Below are 22,448 nucleotides of genomic sequence, written 5' to 3'. Positions count from 1 at the left end.
CTGGATGACAAAGTGGTCATCATCGAACCACGATGGACGAACTATATATATATATATATTATTCTTACTGAAAGAAATTCGTTATATAAACTTCCATGCTTTATAGCATAAACATAGAAGGTTTCAACACCTGGCTATTTTCAGTGTCAGTGCAATAGTCCAGCAAAGGCCATTGTTAGATTAAGCTGGACATTCAATAAAGAAATTTCTGATGAAGTTTCATTTCAAAGTCAAGTTTCTTATTGAGACTTTATATACAGTTGAGAGGAAAAAAAAACACCCCCCAAAAAAACTGACAAAACAAAGACAGCCAAAAGTAGCTGGCTAATAGTGAAAATTATTCTTGATTTAGGCTAGTGACTTTTTTATCTTTAAAAAAAATATTTGTTGAATTTTTTAAAATTATATTTCAACTTGAAAAAAAAATATTTTAGTTTTTCTGATAAAGATTTCAATTAGCTCCAGGTAGGAGCAGTGATCATAATCTGGTCATAATACCTTTCTTTTTTGCTCAATAAAACATCCTTATAGGAGGAAAGGGGGGGGGGGGGACAAACATCCAGCTGACTAGCACTAAAAGAAAAATCAGCCATATGCAGTTAACAATCACACACAGAAATGATTCAGACAGGTGGTGATGTTTTCTTGGACCTACCAACAACCATCTGCAACAAGATCTAGCAGATTAAAAGCTTGGTCCTCTTTTTAGTGGTAAGAAAGGCAATCAAGAGGTCTAGTTAACTTAGCATTTGCAATGGAGGATAGTACTAAAAAGACTAAGACAACACTAAAGATATAAAGGTAGACATACATGTGCAGAAACACAAATATAGAGAGCTTTACATTGTGCCACATTGTCAAACAACATTATTTCAAAGTGCTAGACAAATTTCATCAAGTGACTGCATCTATGAGCAAACCACAAGAGAAGTGGCAAAATGGTGTCCACGCAGGTGATAAACTAACTTATTTAATATTCAGTTTTCCATATCACATCTTCAAAATAAGATTTTTAAGCAAACTAAGGACTGCTAAGGAGACAATACAATCTGATCCGAACTATTAAAGCCAAGAAACTGTTATCGACATATCTAAAAAGAATTTCTGGAAATGTTCCAAGTAAAATAAGAATTAACCAACTCTGAAATTTGGTCATTTATTTTTTTAAAATATACATTTATATTAACAAGCACTCAACCTTTCAAAGCTCTCATGAAGTAATTAAAAATTCTTTTTTTTTTCATATTGAGGAAAGGTAATGGGTGTATTAAGGGACAAGCCAAATTTGAGAGAATCTTGCCAGAAAAACACATCCATTTTTAATTCAAGATGTGTACAAGTTTGACTCTATTCTAGAACTTTTAATCATTCAAATATGAAAAAAATATACACAATATTATATACATAATGAATGAAATATGATATCTATAGAAAAGGTTAGAATTTTAAAAAGTATTTATAAATATTAATTCAAACAAAAAATTCAATGTAGGTATTTAAAAAAAAAAAAAAAGAAATACAATCCAAAGAATTGCATAACATAAAGTGTATGCCCAATTTCTACACTTATTATCCTTTTACTGAATGTTCTTGACTGTGGTGGAGGCTACCCAGAATTGAAAAAATTAACATACTACTATAACCCAAGCAGGATGGCACAGTGTCCTGTTAGCCCATTGCACGATTCAGGTCAAACTTTGACTCATGGACTCCAGAGAGGAAGAGAAAATAATGCCTCAACTTTTTTGACAGCCCCATGCTGAAGTCTCAACATTTTTAGGAAGCTATATGCTCTTGACTTGCATATATTAATCATAAAGCTTGTCTTCATATCTGAGTGCAGTAATTCACATAGGTGTGCATATGCACTAAACACAACTGGAGTTTTTTTTTTCCCGCCCAGGGCTTTTTGGAAAAAGATGCTTTGATTCTCTCGAGGCTCAGTGGAACTGAAAGATGCTAATTAAATGGTCTTAGGATAGATTTACTATTCCGATAGAGAAAAAGTAAAATACTACTCTAAGTAAACAAAACAAGAGACTTACTTTTTACCCCACTTGAGGTGTATCAGGAAAAAGACCAAGAACAAAATGATACACAGGGAGCCGACAACAATATATGCTATACCCAAAAATGAATTTTTTCCACCCAACCAGGATGTTGTTGAGATGATTATACTTTTTGTGCCATCAAATGCAGTCACTGGGTAATCTGTGAAGAATAAAATAAAATGACTAAATTAGCAGTTAAAAAAACAACAAAAGAAGCCTAGATTAGACAGTAGGTATGTGCACAAATCGTAAGAGCGTTAAAATAACAAGAAACAAATGTCTTAATAGTTAAAAAGTCATTACTGTAAGTGATTTCTATTTTATAGCTGCCTGATGGTAGCCCATCGGAAAACGACGGTATTGTGTGGTTAACACGCCGATACAACTTCCTAAATGTGGGCAGTGCAGCAGTCCTCATCCACACAATCAAGTCCTCGTTTTCGTAGCCATTGTTGTTAGGGTCTTCTGGGTCGAGTTCTGTCACATTTTTATTCCAGTTTGGAGGTGGTACAAAGTTTGTCCAGCCTGGAGTAGACAACATTTACATTTTTTCAAAGCTTCTCAAAACATGGGAAACAAGAAAACATTCTGTTTAAGTATTACGATTTTGATTTTTCTCGACTAACAAATATAATGCATACAGACGATATCTAAGAAATGGAGAAAGCTGCGCCAAAAAAATATATAAAAACTATAAGTGGGTTCACATAAATAAAATATCTATTTCCAAAGATAGTATAATGAATCCAACGGCAAAACAGTCAAAATTGATTACTTTAAATTACAGCCTAAAACTTTGTGTTTTTATAAACCTTTAATTGGGCATTAATGACATAGTTCTCAACCTCCAATCTTTAAAATGAACTTGGTCCTGGACCAAGGCTTGAAGGATATTTTAGAATCCTGCACACTCATATTTAGGTCGTCTAAATCACTACTTGCATTTTCTTCATGACATTTTCTACTATTAGGTTCTTAAATTTTTTAAATTTATTTTTGTCACCTAAACATTACCACACAGTGCTCAGTTTAAACTTTTCACCCTATTAAAAAATAATTGTACCGTAAGCTCCCTTGACCTCTCATATAGTAACATATCTAGCAGGATTTTAATTTCATTTGATTATTTATACATACATTGTCAAATAAGCAGTTTGTAGGCCAAGTGCTTGTTTTGGTTATAAAGGGATTGAATAGATTGCAGCTGCTATGGAATTAAATGGGTCAAGGACAGCTCTACTTACTTTGTGGATTATTAAATTTCACACTTTTGTCTGAAACCCAAGCTATGCCTGTCCTTATGAGGCCCACATATACGTCTTCATCCAAAAACTTTATGGTAAAAGAATCTGAAAAATGAAATAATAAAACATTTTTTAGTTCTAGTTTTTTATTTTATTTTAGAACAGGCATGTGTACATTATTAGTGGTGCTGTATGGGTTAAATACATTGAGCATGGTGGAGGGAGGGGGGTTTAAACCTGTAAAATGATTACATTCTGTGCAAAATAAAAATTTTATCAAATTAAAGATAGGAGACTGCTTCTTACGGTTAGTAATAACTTTGACCAAAAAAGAAATTTACATTTAAAACAGAAATGCTTTACTAACCATTAAAAAGACTGTTAGCGATGGCACCACAAGGAGCATACCCGTAGGTGGTGCCATTGATTGAGATAGTTTTGTATGGATCACAGTCATCAATAAGACTTCCAGGAGACTTGCTGTCCCCATGAAGCTGGTCATCATCTCGGGAGCGCACATAGCGACGGTGATTTTGGTAAAAGTTTGTTAAACCATAATAAATGTAGACAGATTTCTGGAAAAAAATTAATCAATGGATGAAAACAAATACATGTATGGTGTGTCCAGAACTGAGGTTCATATCTTTTATTTTTAAATCATGACCTAATTTTGTGTGACTGTAAATAGAGCAAGCAAAAATGCCCACAGAAAAACCTTGAGTCATTAGTCACTACACCTTTATGCATTAATGAACAACAGGTATTCCTTCTTCAGGATTAGAGAGGAGGATCTGAGTCATGGAATCGAGATGTTATAGAAGGATCCTAGATATCACCTACAAGGACTGCATCGCAAATGAGGAGATTCGAAACAAGACCATGAAGGAAATTGAGCCCTATGTCAAAGAATGCCAACCTAAACTATATCTACGGTCATATCAGGTGGTCCTCTGGGATCACAAGACCTTCCAAAAAGAAACAGTACCATGGAAAAGAAGAAGAGCCCGAGAACGTGATGGGAAGACAGCATTAAAAAAAGAATAGACAGGCCATTTATGGAAAGAGATTCTAGTTAAGGGAAAAAGACAGAAAGGAATGGAGAAAAATGGTAAACAGAGACTAAGGGATAGATGAAGAAGCTGAAGTTGAGGATATTTACTTTCATTGAAACATTTCCTATTACTGACAAACTTTATTAAATTGAACAAGAGTAACAAAAAACTTACAACTATATCTATATAAACAAAACTCACTCACCTATACCAGAGCCAAAAAGTTTTTAAAAATGTAAAAACATTACATATTCCTAGGGTTTTAAATAAAATCCCATATTTCATGACCACATTTTCTAGCACTTTTCATACAGCATATGACTTACTATTACTATAAGTACTTTAGAATCTTAGTTACAGAATATGTTTTATGTTATAGAGATGTTATAAAAAAGAATGGGAGACTCAAGTCTACATACATAAGAAAAATTTAATTAGTAGGATCAGAATTTTTTTTTCATGAGTATCCCCCCTCTTACAAAGGCCCATTGTCCATATTGGCAGCCACTCTGCTATCTTCCGATTAAAACACAAACACTCATATATTTATCAGAACTATGAGTAGTTTTTGATAGAACTTCTTCATGACCAGGCATTTGTATATATTATAATCAAAGCCGTTCAGAGGCAACCTTTTACTCTGAGCTCCTCAAGATCTGAGATTTTTTATTTTGCATTCCTCTGCATAATGCAGGAACATATTTACTTATCAACTCACAGTGGACAAGGGAGATCTATTTTCTCATGCACAGAACTCATATTTCAGTTTTTTAACGTTGTCCTCCTTTTTAAGGCTTTGTCCTCCTTTGGTAGTGTAGGTATCTGGTAACCTTATATATGTCTTATCTTGTGGGCCTACTTTTAAACTATAGTTTGATATTACACTAAATTAAACAGACCTAGTCACTTACCTCAAATTGTGTTGACAAGGTCACATTTTCATAAGTACAATGGCATGTTTTGCCAGTGTTGTTGTTAGTCTTGAAGAAATCAGCACATGTCTCAGAGCCATTGGTCATAAGACAGTTGGTGTAGTCAATGATATGTTCTTTCACCTGCCAAAGCAGCAAAGCAAATGTACATGAATAGAGCGACATCACTTATGAAACCTTATGTCGCTATACTCAAAGTTTTCAGAGTGTAACCCTAAATTGTAAGCTGAATTCATTAAAAAAAACATCCAGAAGTCATGTCTGTTAGTGATTATTTTATTCCACAGCTATAGCTTTAATCTCTTTAAAATTATTGTACAGTTTGGTAAATATTATTTTGAAACTCTACCACAAATGGAACATCTAAGGGTGTATGGGTGCCACTCACAACCATACAAATTTTTTATTTCATAAGCCCAAGAAACTGTGCTTTTCCTAATCATAATGTATACATCTGTTGTGCATGAAGTATTTTCCTAATAAAAAACTACAATGCGTTAAATCAAGTAATTTAATCTGTAATTATATTTTGGCTATATATATTTCTGCTTATAATTAAATTACAAATAAATACAATTTTAAATTAATGTTTGATGTAACTTATGACTTGCAATTATTTACTGTTTTTATTGTGTGCACATCATATTCGAGTTGCCTACTATAGCATTGCTAAATATGAAAAGCTATCCACATAACAGCAAACAGCATTGCTAAAAAATTGTTGCAACAGTACTGCGAAGAAGCCAAAAAGTGAGAAGCTTATTTCCACATCTGAAATTCTCAGGGTAGTTTTTTTTTAGGAGCACAAAGAGTCTATTTCTGTATAACTAACAGGCTGGAAAACCTTGTAAAGATATATTGTTGGAAATGGAAGATGAAGGTGCAGCACAATCTCAGACAGAATGAAACATGACTGCAAAAACTTAATTTAGAATTGTGAAATCATATTTTTGCTGCATCGTTAATACTGAGTTCAATATTCTCTTCCTGTGATGTCTTATGAACATCTTTACTGTGAATGGACTTCTCGCAAGTGAAATGGGATGTCAGGTAGATGAAATTTCATCTGCAATCTTGCGCAAATGTTCACATGTATTGTCAAGTCCAATGTTATATTCCTCATAGAAAGTAAATAAGGTTAGCTGAATGCAAATACTATTTTCATCCAGTTTCACCGTGGAAATAATGTAGGCCTATATGACTTGCTATGGCATAACATTGCTGTTTGATAGAGAGCAATTTAAACTGCTAAAAATATTTATGTTGCAACAATTAAAATGTTTGAAATTGTTCTGATTTTAGTGTTATAAAAGTTGGTAACAACAAATAGAAAAAGATTTGCACAAATTATATACACATGTTTTAAAAAATCCCTATTTCTGATGGTCTTAGGCAACCCCTGGAAAATCACCATCTGACCTATAGATTGAGAGACCCTGAAATTTGTCAAAACAGTTAAGTTCCTTCTAAGGCCTTCAGTATATAATATAAAGATTGTGAGTGATCAGTGCGTTCTTACTCTTCAACCAAAATAGTTAAACACTCAGATTATGTCGATCCAGACAATTTAGTGTTTTGGTGGTTGAGTGGTAAAGCACTTGGCTTTCAAAGCAAGGGATCTCAGGGGTTCAAATCTTAGTTTGTGCCTGACTTTAGTCAGGGAAAGTAAAGAAGGTTGGTTGCTGTGCTAGCCACATGACACCTTCATTAACTGTCTGCACTATAAACAGATGACTTTTACATTATCCCTAAGACTGTAAAGTCTAAAGGGGTACTTAAACTAATATACTTAGACAATAATTCTTTCCCAGGACTCAAACTGAAATATTACACTCTTTTTTTACCTAAATTGTCTCCGCGAGTATTAGCAACAATTAAGTCAACAGAAGCTATTATAAGTACTTACATTATTAGATGATACCAGCAAACCTACACCTAGTGGTATAAAAGCTACACCTATCGCAAGGAAGGCCGGAAATACAGTGCTTGCAGTCAATATTGGCTGCCATGCTGGTAGATTTTGCTGCTTGAATTTGGTTTCTGACAAAATAGAAAGAAAATTTCAAACTAATAAAAGCAACTGCTTTTAAAGCATGAAGTTATAAAGATATTGAAAACAGAATATTATCATACGGAACTAGACAAAACCTTTGCATAGACTTAAGCTTAGCAAATAGAGAAACAAAAAAGTTGAATATTAAAAAATACTTTTAAAAAACAAAAACAAAGCTTATATTGAGTGAAATTACATCAATTATTGTAAATCAATAATGCAATTAATTTTTAATAGATGTATACTAACAATAATAAATTATGACAATGTATCATATCTATTTAAATGAACTACAAAATGAATCGCAAACATCACAAAGCTAAAAAAATATAGATGGTAATGGTATAGTTCTGTCATAGAAGACAATGTCCGAGGTTAATCTTTTAGGATCGGCTTGTAGAACTGAAAATATAGGAGTGTTCTGAGGTAAGGCAGCCAAAGCAGACATTGAAACACCGGTATCCAAATTTTGTAGACCAGTCTTATCACAGCTAAAACTATCCTTCGTTTTCTGAGGCTTTAGGTGCAGGTTGATGCCATGTCTGAATTTTGTCTGTTGGTGCTGCATACATTTCTTTTTTGCTATAGTCTTCTAGAGCAGACAGAAGACCAAAAAGATGTTTACAACAGGCGGGCTTGCAACCCCCTGCACAATGACACTCTCCTTCAATGACCTGAAAGAATAATTTTTTTTTTTTAAATTAATAAATACATATATTAATGCATTAAATGTTTTAAAATTAATAGGTGTGCATAGACTAATTTTATAAACCCCCCACGCACAGGTTGTAGATTATGCCCACTTTGCATACCTCTTGAACTGCCTCTGAATATATGATTTCTAATTTAAACTAAATCTATAATGTAGATAAAATGTAGTAGACATCTAGATTTATCAGTTTAGAATTATATTGGATCCTACAATGTTCATGACTTAAATTGTGTTAATTAGATTATAAATCTTGTCACTCTATTCTAGGTGATAAGTAAATGCTATATATATATCTTGAATTCTAGAACTAGCCTTATTCCAGAAATAATCTCTAGAATCACTCTAGACAAGTGTTTCTCAAAATGTGTTCCGCAGAACCTTACGCCTGAATAAGTGTTCCATGAACTACTGGAATAATTAATTAGTAGGCTACCATGTGAATAAATCTTTTAAAAAAAATAAGAAAAGTTTTCCGCTAAATACTCATAGTGTGCGAAGTGTTCCGTTTTGAAGGAAAAGGTTTGGGAAACACTGCTCTAGACAGTCTAGACTAGGACTATAAGTATAGATCTATATATAGCTAGATCTAGTAAAGAAGGTCTTAACTACAATAAAGAATTACATAGCATAGGCCTCTAATTCTATATCTCAAAGTAATCTAGATCCAGGTAGATCTAGAGACTATATTACTAGCTATATTTATAATCTATTATGTTATTATTTATAATGTAGATCTATTACATAATTAATAAATTAGTAGATCTATAATCATACATTTTCAACATTTCTAAATTTTCAAAGATCAATTCACAGGACCAGATCTAGGTCTAGATTAAAATTATAATATTATAGATTTAGAGACTATTAGAGATCTAGTTGTTGTTTTTTTTTTTTACTAGTTTAGATCTAGAATCTAAATCTAGATGTTCTAAGTTTGATCTATCAACTTAAGTTAATCTTGTGAGTCTAAGTCAGTCTAGAGTACGAGAGTCTACAGCAAGATCTAGATGTATATTTATATTAGATCTAGAAGCTAGTCTATCTAAAAAAAAATCTAGATTAGATAGAGCTAAGTAGATCTAGATCTAGATAGTTACTAAATTCTAGAATTTCTATCTAGACTTAGACTAGTCTAGATCTAAAAGTCTAGTAGATCTAGACTAGATCTAGATCTAGTCAATCTAGTCATAATAGTGCCTGGTAATCTATTCTAGATCTAGACCTAGTAGGCCTAACTAATCAGTTAAATAAGTCAATAACTGAATAAGTACTAGACTCGTAGATCTAGTCTTTAACTTTAAGTAAGTAGATTGACTAATCTAGACAGATCATAGATCTATATAGCTATACTGTATAGATCTAGTTATAAATCTAGACTAGTAATAGTTTAAATACTTTAAATAGTAAGATAAAGATAGTCATAGATTCTATGGCTATGGTAATTTGAAAAGAGCTTACCTTTCCATTGTAGCTAATCACTCCAGTAACATTGTTATTGTAATTAAATTACGTGTCTGTAATCATTTTCACATGCATATGCTGCATTTATAACATAGCAATATTCTAACAAGTTAACAAAAGTAAAATTTACAAGCAAGAGTGGTTTTCAAACAATAGATTCCATGTTGGTGTCTAGTTAAACTGATGGTTGTCACGTGACTTGAGGAGTGTTTGTTTACGATTGGTGAATGAGGTCCATTGTTTTTGTTTAGTGCAACCTTCATGCTTATTGCATGCTCAGTGTCTTTTCAAAATCAATAAAAAAAAAATTCGCTCAAGGTCTGAAACTTGATTGAAGGCTGAAGTGTTAGCCACTGAGCTTTTCAAGTACTTCAAGTACAAAATTAATTAATTACACCTAAATGATGAACTAATTGGTTAATTTTTTTTATGAACAGTAAATAATTTTCAGCTTTATCCAAATGGGAAGTGGGAGAAATAATGTGTAAAAGATTTCACCTAGACAGACAGTCAGAGTGAGTTAATATTTAAGTTTTGAAAAAGAACTTAAAAAGTGAAGTTTGTTACCACCTAGTTCTAGACCAGTTGTGACCATAACTTTTCAAGCAAGCCCTGAATTCAAACCCTCAATTGTTTATATCCTTGAAATAAAACACACAAATGTTCTGCCCTAGCAGTAAGATTTTGTTATAAAATCTTGTCCTAACTGTTCCACAGATCTTGTGTTTAAAAAAGAAGTTCAGTTACATCTTTATAACCCTAAGTTGTATAACAATAATCTAGAATCTATACATCATTGGAAAGTTCCAATCAAATTATATTTATAACACAAGAGAAATGAAAATCTAGATAGAGTGTGAAAAAGTTTTTTTTTAAATAAAAATTAAATCTGTCACATATAGGGTTACCAGAAATCTACACTCCTAAAAGAGGACACAGCCTTATAAAAGAAGGACCAAAAAATCTTTAAAACTAGGATTACAGTTTGATTGATGAAGGATCTCAATAAATTAAAGGCTGTAAAACTATACTATAGATAAAGTATATAATATACTTGTCAGACAAGGTGATTTTTTTCTGTACTTTATCCCTCACTGAAACTTTCAAGAGAAAAGATTTTTTTTTTTTTAGATTTTACTTTGTAAAATAATTTATCTCAATGGAGATTAGTACATTTTACCCACTTTTGTTTACTGTGCTGTGACTATGCACTGTTCAATGGAAACCCTTTTTCAAAAGAAAAATTCACAAGTCTTTAGGAGAATTGAGTAACACCTCTGATATAAATAGCTTTAAATATAGCCTACAAAAAAACAACTGTAATTTAAACATTTTTGGTCATATCTTAATGTCACAACAAAATAATTCATTCCTTTATGCTAGACAAAGCATCATTTATGTTTCAACCAAAGGATATCAAGGATATAAATGAACTGCTACATTTTTAAAATCTATCATTCACTAGCTATTAAGAGCAAAAAAACAAACAAACTCTCTTACAGAGTTGGTCAGCTGTATAAAGGAGGAATTGTCTTAAATTTTAAAAGTATTTGCACTCATTGATAACTTCTGGACACACTCGCAACCTGTTTTCATACATTTTTTAAGCTCAATAATGATTAAACCTAGAAAAAAAGAAAATATTGTGGAAAATCTTTAGCATTTTTAAAATACAAATTAATTTTATGCTTTCCTTTCTTATCCATAAAGTAATGATGAAAGTCACATTGGAAGAGGTTGGGGATCTTTGCAATCAGTAGGTATTTTTTCTATGCCGTATACTCCTGAATATAAAGTTTCCATACAATATACTTTCATTGTTTTTTTTTTTTTTTTTTTGAATAAAATAAATGTTTTCAGTACATCTTTAATGGCTACTACATTTGAGTTTGAGTTTTTGGCACATTTGAAAACACACAAAGATATATTAATATATATATATATTATAAATATTTTTTTTTTGTTTAGTAATTCATAGAATTATTTTGATAATTTTTTTAAAACTTATAATTATTCCCCTTTATGCCAACAGTTTCTATTCCTTACATCTTTTTACTTCCAATCTATAGAGATGTTTATTAGTCTGAATAATTTTTTTCTTATTCTTTCTAAGTGTCATATCTCCCTTCTCTGTTAGTGCCAGACATCACAGCAATGCTGTTGGTCAGACTCTCCCTCCCCACTCTTTCAACATAATTCCACTTACTGCTATTTTAGTTTTCGTGAATCTCCATTGTATTCGGTCATGGTATTCCTGAAGGAATGAAGGCAATTCGGATTGGAAAAAGAGGCTCGGATGTCTATAAAAACAATGACACTATGTCTAAGATCTATACTTTGTTTTGTATAGAATCGATATAAGTGTGCTTTGCAAACATATTTTTGTTTTATTTATTATTTTTATCCTTAACATTTTGGTTTTAAGTTTGTTCTGTAATTATTTTATTTTTAGGTCACTAAATCCTAAGCTATGATAATGTTGTATGGTAACTTTATTTCTTATAATATTAAATTGTAAATAATTGTCCAGAAACAAATTTTACAAAGTGATTGAAAGTGACAATGATTTTCACTGAAAGCATCATGAGTATGATAAAAATCTAGATCTTGACCTCTAGAATCTAGATTTGTTCAATTTGTTTTATTCAAGACTAATCAAGACCATTCAACTAATTCAAGTAAATAGATCTAGAATCATCTAGGAATCTAGGTCATTTTAATTCTAGGTCTTGATTCTAGATCCAGATCTATAAAATTATTTATTATACAAGATCTAGGTCTAGTCTAGAGTCTAGACTCTAGAAGAGGAAGTAGAGATATCATTAATTTTAATACTTGGAGACGTTCACCATTCACTCAGACTCAGTAGTACTGTACAATACTGCATTGGGGGCATACACTCAGTTATTCAGTAACACTGTTATGTTTAAATTATAATGTTACTTGTTAATGAAACTTATTAATCATGTTATTATTGTTACTATTGTTAGTAACTAACTTACTGTCTTACTAAGTGTCTTAGACTAAGTCTAAGTCCTCTAAGTCAGACTAAGTAGATCTTTTATTCTCTAGATTGACTAGATTCTCTAGATTCTATCTAATCTCTATGACAGTAATGACTCTAAATCATTTACTAATCTAGGTCTAGATATCTAGATTTCTAAATATTCGAAATGATCTAAATGAGTAGTAAATAAGTAATGTCCTAATGTTATAGATTTTCTAGATCTAAATGTTACTATTGTCTATTCAATTATATCAATATTGTTAAGCTTGTTTAGACAGTTTAGTTGTTAACTTGTTACTTCAGACTTAGCCTTAGGCTAGGCTGAAGTTCTGAAGTGAAGACCAGTGTCAGTGAGTCCAGTGACTAGGTATGTGACAAAATTTTTGAAATTTTTTTTTTTTTAAATTGGATAATAAATTATTAAAGATCTTGTTCTGAGCTTTCCAATGAGGTATAGAATGTTATTATGGGTCCAATAGATAAAAAAATACACACAATTTTGACGCGTTTTCACTTAACATTGAAGCAATGGGAAACCATGGCACAAGATTTTCTGAAAAAATGAACAAAAATGTGTACCATTTCGCTACTTTTTATCACATTGCTATAATCTATATATCAAAATAAAGCTTAGGGTGTGCTTAATAAATGTATTTATTTTTTTTATACAGTTTATTTATATATATATTTTTTTTTTAATTTTAACCAACTCAATATGAGGTTCTCATTATTTATTTTTGTAATAAAATGTTCTTATCTTTCTATTTTAACAAAATGTTGATAACAGATAAGTGAAGCACTTATCCTGAGCTTTCCAATGATATATAGAATATTGCTATATGCCAAACGGTTAATTTTTTACAATTTTTTTTAACGCGTTTTCACTCAACACTAAGTGAGGTTTTCTTAAAATTGAACGAAAATGCGTGACACTTTGCTAATCTTTATCACACCACTAAGAACCATATATACTGTTACCAACATAATGAACAAAATAAATCAAAGTGAATAAAATTATATTCATTTTCATAAAATTTAAATAATTTTTTTTTATATTTCAACATGGCATTATAATATTTTTTTTTATATTAAATGTTACTTGTCAAGATCCTTCCAATGATATTTAGATTATTGAAATAAGTCTAACCATTCAGAAATGTAAAAATTCTGATGCAATTAAATTTAGGCCTAACAATGAAATCAATGAAGCATACCATCTCACTCATTTTTATAGCACATCTAAAAACAACACCAAGATAAAGATAAAACTTTAGATGTGATAAACAAATTTATCTTTAGATTCATGTATATTTAAAAAAAAATAAAAACTTAAAATCATTTTGTATAGAAAAAAAATTAATTACTTACATACATTTTTCTTGGAAATTGATAATATGATGTTAATTTTTAAGTATAGCATGGTAAGATGGCAAGGCATAAACGATTGCTGGATTTGTGCCGATAACGTAGATGATGAATGCGATAACATAGAAATTAAGTTCGACCAACTGATGATGAAGCCCATGGTGGTTTATTTGTTAATGACATAGGGACTCGACATGCAAATTAGTCAGTACTGAATGACGATAAAATGAATGGTGGCTTCTGTGTGTTAGTAGCATAGAAAAGCAGATATCATGCAAGTAAGCAGCATAGAATGATGATGAAGTCAATGGTGGTTTATTTGTTGATGCCGTAGTGACTCTGATGACATGCAAATTAGTCAGTACTGAATGACGATAAAATGAATGGTGGCTTCTGTGTGTTAGTAGCATAGAAAAGCAGATATCATGCAAGTAAGCAGCATAGAATGATGATGAAGTCAATGGTGGTTTATTTGTTGATGCCGTAGTGACTCTGATGACATGCAAATTAGTCAGTACTGAATGACGATAAAATGAATGGTGGCTTCTGTGTGTTAGTAGCATAGAAAAGCAGATATCATGCAAGTAAGCAGCATAGAATGATGATGAAGTCAATGGTGGTTTATTTGTTGATGCCGTAGTGACTCTGATGACATGCAAATTAGCCAGTACTGAATGACGATAAAATGAATGGTGGCTTCTGTGTGTTAGTAGCATAGAAAAGCAGATATCATGCAAGTAAGCAGCATAGAATGATGATGAAGTCAATGGTGGTTTATTTGTTGATGCCGTAGTGACTCTGATGACATGCAAGTTTGTGTGTACTGGATGACGATAAAGTAAATGGTGGCTTCTTTTTGTTACAAGCGTAGCAAAGCAGATATCATGCAAGTAAGCAGCACATAATGATGATGAAGTCAATGGTGGCTTATTTGTTGGTGCAGTAGTGACTCTGATGACATGCAAGTTATTATGTAATGGATGACGATGAAGTAAATGGTGCCGAAGGAACTCTGATGACATGCAAGTAGTTGAAGGACATCATGAAAGTATAAGGCACATGTGGGAATTTATGAAGGGTTAAATGTGTAATTTAATGAAGGGTTAATGATAAATGGATTGGAAAAAAAGTGTTGTTTTTTTATGATAGTTAAATGTTTGAGAGATAAAAGGTTAATAGGAAATATGATGATTTGTGTTTGAAAAAACTTAATATTGAATGGTACACATGAATATAAAAAGGAAAGTTTGCATATCTTTACAGTCACAAACTTGAAGTGAAGACAACTTTATAAAACTAATAATATTATTATTTATAAAAATTATTAAATATTTTAATTTTAAGTTATGGCTTTACATTACACATTATTTAAATTAATTGTTTATGAACCATCAATACAATTTTAAAATGGAACAGTATATAAAAAGTGATGATGTACCACGTATAGTAAAAATAGCTAAGAAAAATAGTTAATTGGCTTTATTAAATTTGATAATTATTTAATTAGATGATATAAAACAAAATAGTGTGTTAGAAAAAAAAGCGCAATAAAAAAAAATGTGAAGTACAAGTAGACAACAACTGGTGTTATTTCAGATCTACTGGGAGGACTAGAGAAACACTTATAAGGTAGCATTATTAATTTTAAACTTTGCAGTATTACATATGATGCAATGGGAAAACAAATTTAAACAATATGTAGGTTTTATAATTTTAAAAATTATAGTTGCATGAAGAAAATGAATAATAATCAAATTATCAAAAAAAATCCCAACACAAATGTTTTGTTACAAATTTACAGAAATAGGGGATTTACTTTTCTGTTGAAAACAACAACAAAAAAAAAATAAAATATTTAATGATCATTCTTCATAATTGGATAGTTTTATTTACATATTTTTTTTTATTAAGGTACTATTTTATTTTAAATATTTCAAAGCTTAAAAAAAATAGTATAAAAGGATTAAGACTATGTTTACCTCTAGTTAATTTTATAATAGTATAGAATATGTTTAAAATTAATGACATAAACTTTACAGTTTGAAAATTTTATAAAAGTATTTATTTTAGTGAAATGTATTAGTCACTGATGATTAGCTAACAGATTTATTAGTGTGTTATATTATTATGTGCATTGTTTTACCACCCAATTATAAAGAATCCCTGTTAGTCAGACAGAAGTGAAACTGGAACATTTTTGTCAATGGGTAGGGAAAAATCCTTGATGTTAACAAATACTATTCTACAGTAATGTCAAGTCTTTGAACAGTATGTCACAGGCAAGCTGATACTTGCTCATGTCATAGTCAACCCCTCTACTCTCATCCTCATCATCCAGCCAATATTTTACCAAATATACATCTTTCATTCCTTTTTTAAGTCCCTTTACCCTGCCACTATATAATACAGGGCCTGCACTGTACCAATAGTGACAGATCAACCTGTCAATAACATTTCCAGATAACAATTCCTGCACATCCATCCAAGTCTGTTCAGTCACGTTAGTAATCAGTTCCTTAATCTTGTCAATGTAATTGTCTTGTCTTAAAAGTTTTTCAATTTTCTTTCTTTCTTTCTGTTCTGTCTCCTGGTTTTTTTGCTCCGCCCTCAGAGCAATCTCCTTAGTCACCTCTGACGTCCTCACTCGATTAGCCTGCCTCCTACTGCGAGAGACACCAATGGCCCAAGTCACCCTTTCAGTCATATCTGAGACACTCAGAGAATCTAGATAGGCTACAGTTCTGTTCTTTAGGGAACGGATTCTAGAGGACATGTAGCACATCGTTGCATTTGGTGCTTTTTTCTTGGCTGCACTAAACATGCCAATCACCTCTTCAGAATCCATGTTATGTAGCCTAGCAGATTCTGTCTGGGTGCTCATCAGATCAGACACATTCATACTAAGATACCTTTTATACTGCCTATTGATAGTTTCTGCAATAGAAGACAGACTAGCTTTTATCATGTTTTCAACTTCCTTATCTTGAGGGCAGAGCAAAAGAACCTCCAGTATGGGATCATTAACATCAAGGATTTCACCAAAGAAGTCTAGGTTTCTTGTGAAAATACTAAAGGGATTACTAAGGCATTGATCTACTTGGGCTAGAACTTCTTTAATGACTGTGACAGCCCCAAGATGAGAAACAGCTTGCGCACCAGGCGCAATGTAAAATTTTTTCATCCAAGGGCTTGTCAACAGTTTCCCTACCACACCCATAACAAAAAGTTGTTTCTTCCCAGTTTCACTATTGAGGTCACTGTGCAGGCAACTTATCAGCGATCCAGAGGAAAGGGCAGGGGATTTTAAAAATGATAATATTTGGTCATAATGAAGGACCAATATTCCACATGTATGAAAAAAAACGTGCAAACGATTTCCCCTATACCGTGGAATAAGGCCCTTGGGTAAGTTTTCATTTAGTAGAAAGGAAATAAAATTTTTGGGGTCACCCTTTCCATCTCGATATCTGAGTTTGTCTATTTGTAAGACAATGTTGCCTGCTATGCAGTCACTCCCAATAAGGCTGCTCCTTTCTGTCTGCAGGGACTTAAGTGCCAACCTGCAGCCTTTTGAAATACTATCAAGTGGGTGCAGGTGGCAATTAAGTTCATTTAAGGTTTTACCCCATAATGCATTTAATTTAACTATGGAAGCATGATTTACTGATGCCCGGTCTGACATAGTGTTGGAAATATTTTTGATAATTTGATTATAACTAGTGGAAAACTCTATCTTATGGAAATCAGAATAAACATATGCTAAATTTTTTATAGATTCAATTAAGTGTTTTTCATAGTCCTCAGCCCTCCCACCACTCAACTGATCTAAAGCTATAACAAAAGTATCAGTTGGAGTGGTGAGATGTACTGAATTGACAAGAACACCCTCTTGGGTTGTGGCATCAAACCCAAGAGTTAGATGTGGTGTTTTCATGGCAACTTCAGCGGCTTGTAGGTCTGAAATAACACCAAGTTCTCTTACAAAGTTGTCTACTGATGTTCTGTGAGGGACACAATCAAGAAGCACACCCAATCTCTGTGATAAACTACTAACTATAGGGGAGATGGAAGAGGTTGGGGCTTGGTATAAAATACAATTAAAAAACATTAATCTTGTCATAACATCATACATTTTCTTATTTTTTTTAAGGGACCTAGCTTTATTTTCTTTTAATTCTTTAAGTTCATCTTCAAGATGTAGTTTATCACTTTGAAGGGATGTTATGATTGCGTCCTTCACAGCCAATTCTTTATTGAAAGATGATTTCATTTTTTTTAATATCTCTTGATGTTTTTTTGTTTGCAAAATACATTTTTTACATTTTAAAAAACTTTGTTTGCCAGAAGCAATTTCATATTCATGCAATTTTTTTAATAACCTATTAATTCTCTCATTTTTTCGGTGAACAGACCGTCTAAGATTTTTAATAAGGTTAGGCTGAGAATTGATTTGAGATTTTAATAAACATATTTTTTTCCTATATTTATTCTTGTCTTCACTTCTTGCCTGGGACACAAAAGAAAGTCGTCTTTTTAAATGTCTTCTGCGAGGGGTTAATTCATCATTGCTTCTTAAATTTGATGAAACAGGATTTATTTCAGTTTGCTGTATAACTTTTGTTGGAGTTAAATCAGGGTTAGAAGCAGTTGTGGTAGGTAACTGATAAAAAATTTGACAGCAAATGTTTTGAATTTCAGACAAATATTTTGTTATATTATTTTTATACTTTCCAAGGGTGCATTGAATTAAATAACGAACTTTTGAAATCAAACATGGATTAAATGGGAATCCAAAAATTGAAGCAACACTTTCAGCTGTGGATGTTTGAGAGGAGTGATTTTGCAGATAAATTAGGAGGACATGTCCTTTTAGGCATAGTTTATTATTGTCATCAGGTGTAAGTTCAGAATAATTAAAATTTTCATAAAGAAATTTGTAGAAAATAGTGTCTTCAATATTTGTACAGGATGAAAGCTTTCTTTTTCTTTGTCTTGGCATGATATCAGTTAAAGAGTATAGGTGCGTAAGTGAATAATCCAATGGAAAATCTTAAAATAATTCTTGAGAAATAATTGATAGTAGATTGTATTGTAGATCTAGTAATTAGGTAAACATTGAAGTTGATTCTATTGTAGCTCTAGACCATCTAGTAATTAGATAAACATTAAATTACAATCTATAGAAATTATATAAAATTTAAGTAGCCTATATTAATCATAGAATTAAATAGTCAAAAAAAAGGTGCTGGTATGCCGTACCAATGTGTACTGTCAAAAAAAAAAAAAAAGCCCTGTATATATATATATATATATATATATCAATGGCCTGGGTGACACGATGATCATTATGTGCTGCTATATCATCACTTCTATCATACTCATATAGCATTAGTATGATAATAATCATAGCAATCAGAATGATTAACATATATGTAAAAATGTAAAATGTAAAAATAAAAAAATTCTAATCAATCTATCTAGATATATTGAATGGAATATATACTAAAATGTTTTACATGTTTCGGATGTTCCTTCAGAGTTGAAGATAATTACTTCCTAGTCCAAACCTCCCGCAGGACGATGGGGGATGGAAGCGGGCAGGGTTTGAACCCGGGACCATCGATAAATCTGAACGACAGTCCAGCGTGCAAACCGCACGACCAGGCAGCCATCCATACTAATATAGATATATTAGAGCCAATATCTAATTCTAATATGAATATTAATTAAGATTACAGGATAAAGCAATCAAACTGTCTTAAATAAAATTAATCAGATCTACTGATCTAAAGTAGTCTACATCTAGTCAATCTAGTATAGAATTCTAACTAACTAGATATAGATAGGCCTTCTTTATGTAGTTAGATAAGATCTACTTTAATACATAATTTAGTTAATACAGTAGTTGAGTAGTATAAAATATAAATATAGTCAGAGTAGATATAATAGAAATAAGAGTCAGTAAAATAGACTGGGCTGGGTCTGTATTAGAACTGTAATTAGTGTAATATTATTTAAAATTTTATAGACAAATTGTTCTAAATTAAATAATAGTAATACTAATAGATCTAGTTTTTTAAAGACATCTAGCTAGATCTATATAGATCTAGTATGTATTATATAGAACTAGAGTCTATATATATATAATATAGATCTATATTCTAGAAAGTCTAAATAAATAAATAATAGATCTATAATCTATATTATTCTATAAGTATAATATAGCCAATGAATTAGATTAGATTATTTTAGATCAAGTAATTAGATAATTAGATTTAGACTTAGATTATTAGATCATTAGTAGATATAGATTATAGATTAGTCTGATTAGATATAACATTATAACATATAAATTATAATGACTAACTTAGACTAATGATATTGATATAGATAAACTTTGATAAAGTAGATTTTAGTAGTGTAGATCTAATCAAGACTAAGTAAGTCACTAATCTATTCATGATCTATCAAATCAAATTCAATAGAGTAAAATAGTTAATCTAGAAATGTCTAGTCAAGTCTAGTATAGAGTCTAGATCTAGATTTTGTTTGTGCAGTAATTTGATTCAAAAACATTTAGATCTAGATCAAGATCTAACTAAGCAGATCTAAAATTCACATATAGATCTAGACTCTAGACATCTAGATCTAGATATCACTATTTCATTACGAAATGTAAATACTTAAATAGATCTAGACTCTAGACTAGATTCTAAATGTTTACACTTGACTACAGACAAAAAGGCTAAAAATAGTTCATTGTTGTCACGTGACCGTAATGATAAATTGATTTTTTTTTCACCTTTTAACATGTAACATGCTTGAGCAAAATGCTAATAGAAAAGACATAACCGGCTATATAGGAAGCAGAATAAATTAAATTAATAAGAAAATGCACGTGTAACATGACTAATTCAAAATATTATTTGACAAAATGGTTTTTGGATGCAATCATTTGCCAAAACTGAAAAACCTCGAGGTCTGATCCATTGCCGCCATTTTTTAAAAAAAGTCACATTTGTCATGATTTGTTGCCTCACAGGAATTTAGACAAAAATCGCATATACCAACATATTACAATGAAATTTGCTCAACTTACGGCCATTTAAATTATCTTCCAGAATAAACAAACTTTTTAAATGACAAAACAACCTGAAGCACGTATTAGATCTACAAAATGACGAACTTTTTACGAAAGTTCGGCCAAATAAAAAAAAAACACTTTTTTTTTTAATTTCATTAATTTTTTTTTTAATTATTGTAAAAAAAATATTCACAAATAAAAAAACTAGTCTAAAATGCTTCATATACTGACTGGTTCTTCATTGTTTAGTTTAAATCAATAGCACCCTTAATTTAATAAATATAAACATGAAAAATGGCGTCGCCACTTTTCCCGCGAGTCGAAAACTGTCAACATCCGGGAATTTCGCATAGCTACAGTGACCACTCACACTCACTGACACTGATTCAAAATCAAGTGATTGATCGGATTGCAACTGAACTTCAGTGACTGGTAATCTGGATTTTATAAAAATTAGCAACTGATAAGACGATTAAAATTCATATTACAAAATATATAGACTAGTTCTAGAGTTGGGTATGTAGATTATATAGTAGGTCACCTTTGGGTCGTTTACTTTTCGGGTTTTCCTCTTCTGTTATTTGATCATCCATTATATTAGAATGGTTGGTCGCCATTGCTAGGCAGTTTCTAACTGCTGTAACGCCACCTGTTGGTAAAGCTTAGTTAATTAAAAATAAATATCTATTTATAACCTCTAAAAAAAACAACAACACTTAGCTCTAATACGTAACTACGAGACCGCTGAAAAAAAATCTACAGATGTCAATATGTAAAAAAATAAATCAACATATGTCACTATGTAAAACTATGTAAATAGAAATATTCATATAGCCCCTCATCTGGTAAAAATACCTAACAATTACAATTTGCTGATCAACATGGGACAGGTCTGGAGACGGATCTGCTGAAAAAGCAGAAGGGCCTATATAGCCTACCCTGCCGCTCACAAATCATCAGTCTTTTAATTAATTTGCCATAATTTATGATGGATTCATAGCGAATTGTTTTTTTTTTTTTAAAGATATCACACCCGATCCTCTATTTCCCATTTTTTAATGGCTTGCAGGTAAAAGTTCCAAGGAAATAGCAACAGTGAGGATAACCAATTTAAATGTGTAAAATTATAGGTGTTGCGCCAATCACAAAGTAGGCTATATAGCTGTGCATAAAAAGAATTTGAAAAGTTATAACACGTGAAAGACAACCATCAGTTGCTGGAGAATAAACTACCCATTTTAAGCAATATTTTTCATATTTGCTCTCTTGTAATAAGTTTTTTAAGCAATATATCTGTCTTGATTTGCAAAAAAAAAAAAAAAAAAAAAAAAACTCCTTTGATTTTTCAACTAAGCCTGCATCATTTGAGTGCAGCGGCGGACATATAGCTTTTTCTAAACAGAATAAATTTAAATCTTATGCCATCATTCCTAACATCATTCTGTCAAATATTTCAATAAGTTTTGACAATGTTTTTTTTTAAACAA

At 31.4% G+C, this 22,448-nt stretch overlaps 1 protein-coding gene across 4 annotated transcripts in view; it reads right to left on the bottom strand.

The window, feature by feature from the left end:
* Nucleotides 1-21,836, bottom strand: part of LOC106065913 (cell cycle control protein 50A-like) — a 33,596-nt gene extending 11,760 nt beyond the window's left edge. For 3 of the 4 annotated variants that reach the window (XM_056043106.1, XM_056043108.1, XM_056043107.1), the window contains exons 1-8: nucleotides 21,817-21,835; nucleotides 21,503-21,610; nucleotides 7,186-7,319; nucleotides 5,259-5,402; nucleotides 3,663-3,870; nucleotides 3,296-3,400; nucleotides 2,355-2,576; nucleotides 2,046-2,211 (exon numbers count right to left, since the gene is read on the bottom strand). In XM_056043106.1, coding sequence (XP_055899081.1) covers nucleotides 2,046-2,211; nucleotides 2,355-2,576; nucleotides 3,296-3,400; nucleotides 3,663-3,870; nucleotides 5,259-5,402; nucleotides 7,186-7,319; nucleotides 21,503-21,578 — 1,055 coding nt within the window. In that variant the 5' untranslated portion in view covers nucleotides 21,579-21,610; nucleotides 21,817-21,835. Of the gene's footprint in view, nucleotides 1-2,045; nucleotides 2,212-2,354; nucleotides 2,577-3,295; nucleotides 3,401-3,662; nucleotides 3,871-5,258; nucleotides 5,403-7,185; nucleotides 7,320-21,502; nucleotides 21,611-21,816 lie in introns of all 4 variants that reach the window. The other variant, XM_056043105.1, reaches the window with a different exon arrangement.
* Nucleotides 21,837-22,448: the final 612 nt, after the last annotated feature.

Source organism: Biomphalaria glabrata, chromosome 10 (assembly GCF_947242115.1).
Source record: "Biomphalaria glabrata chromosome 10, xgBioGlab47.1, whole genome shotgun sequence".
Lineage (NCBI taxonomy): Eukaryota > Metazoa > Mollusca > Gastropoda > Planorbidae > Biomphalaria > Biomphalaria glabrata.
The sequence above is the reverse complement of the archived record's forward strand: the minus strand, read 5'-3'. Positions and strand labels throughout refer to the sequence as shown.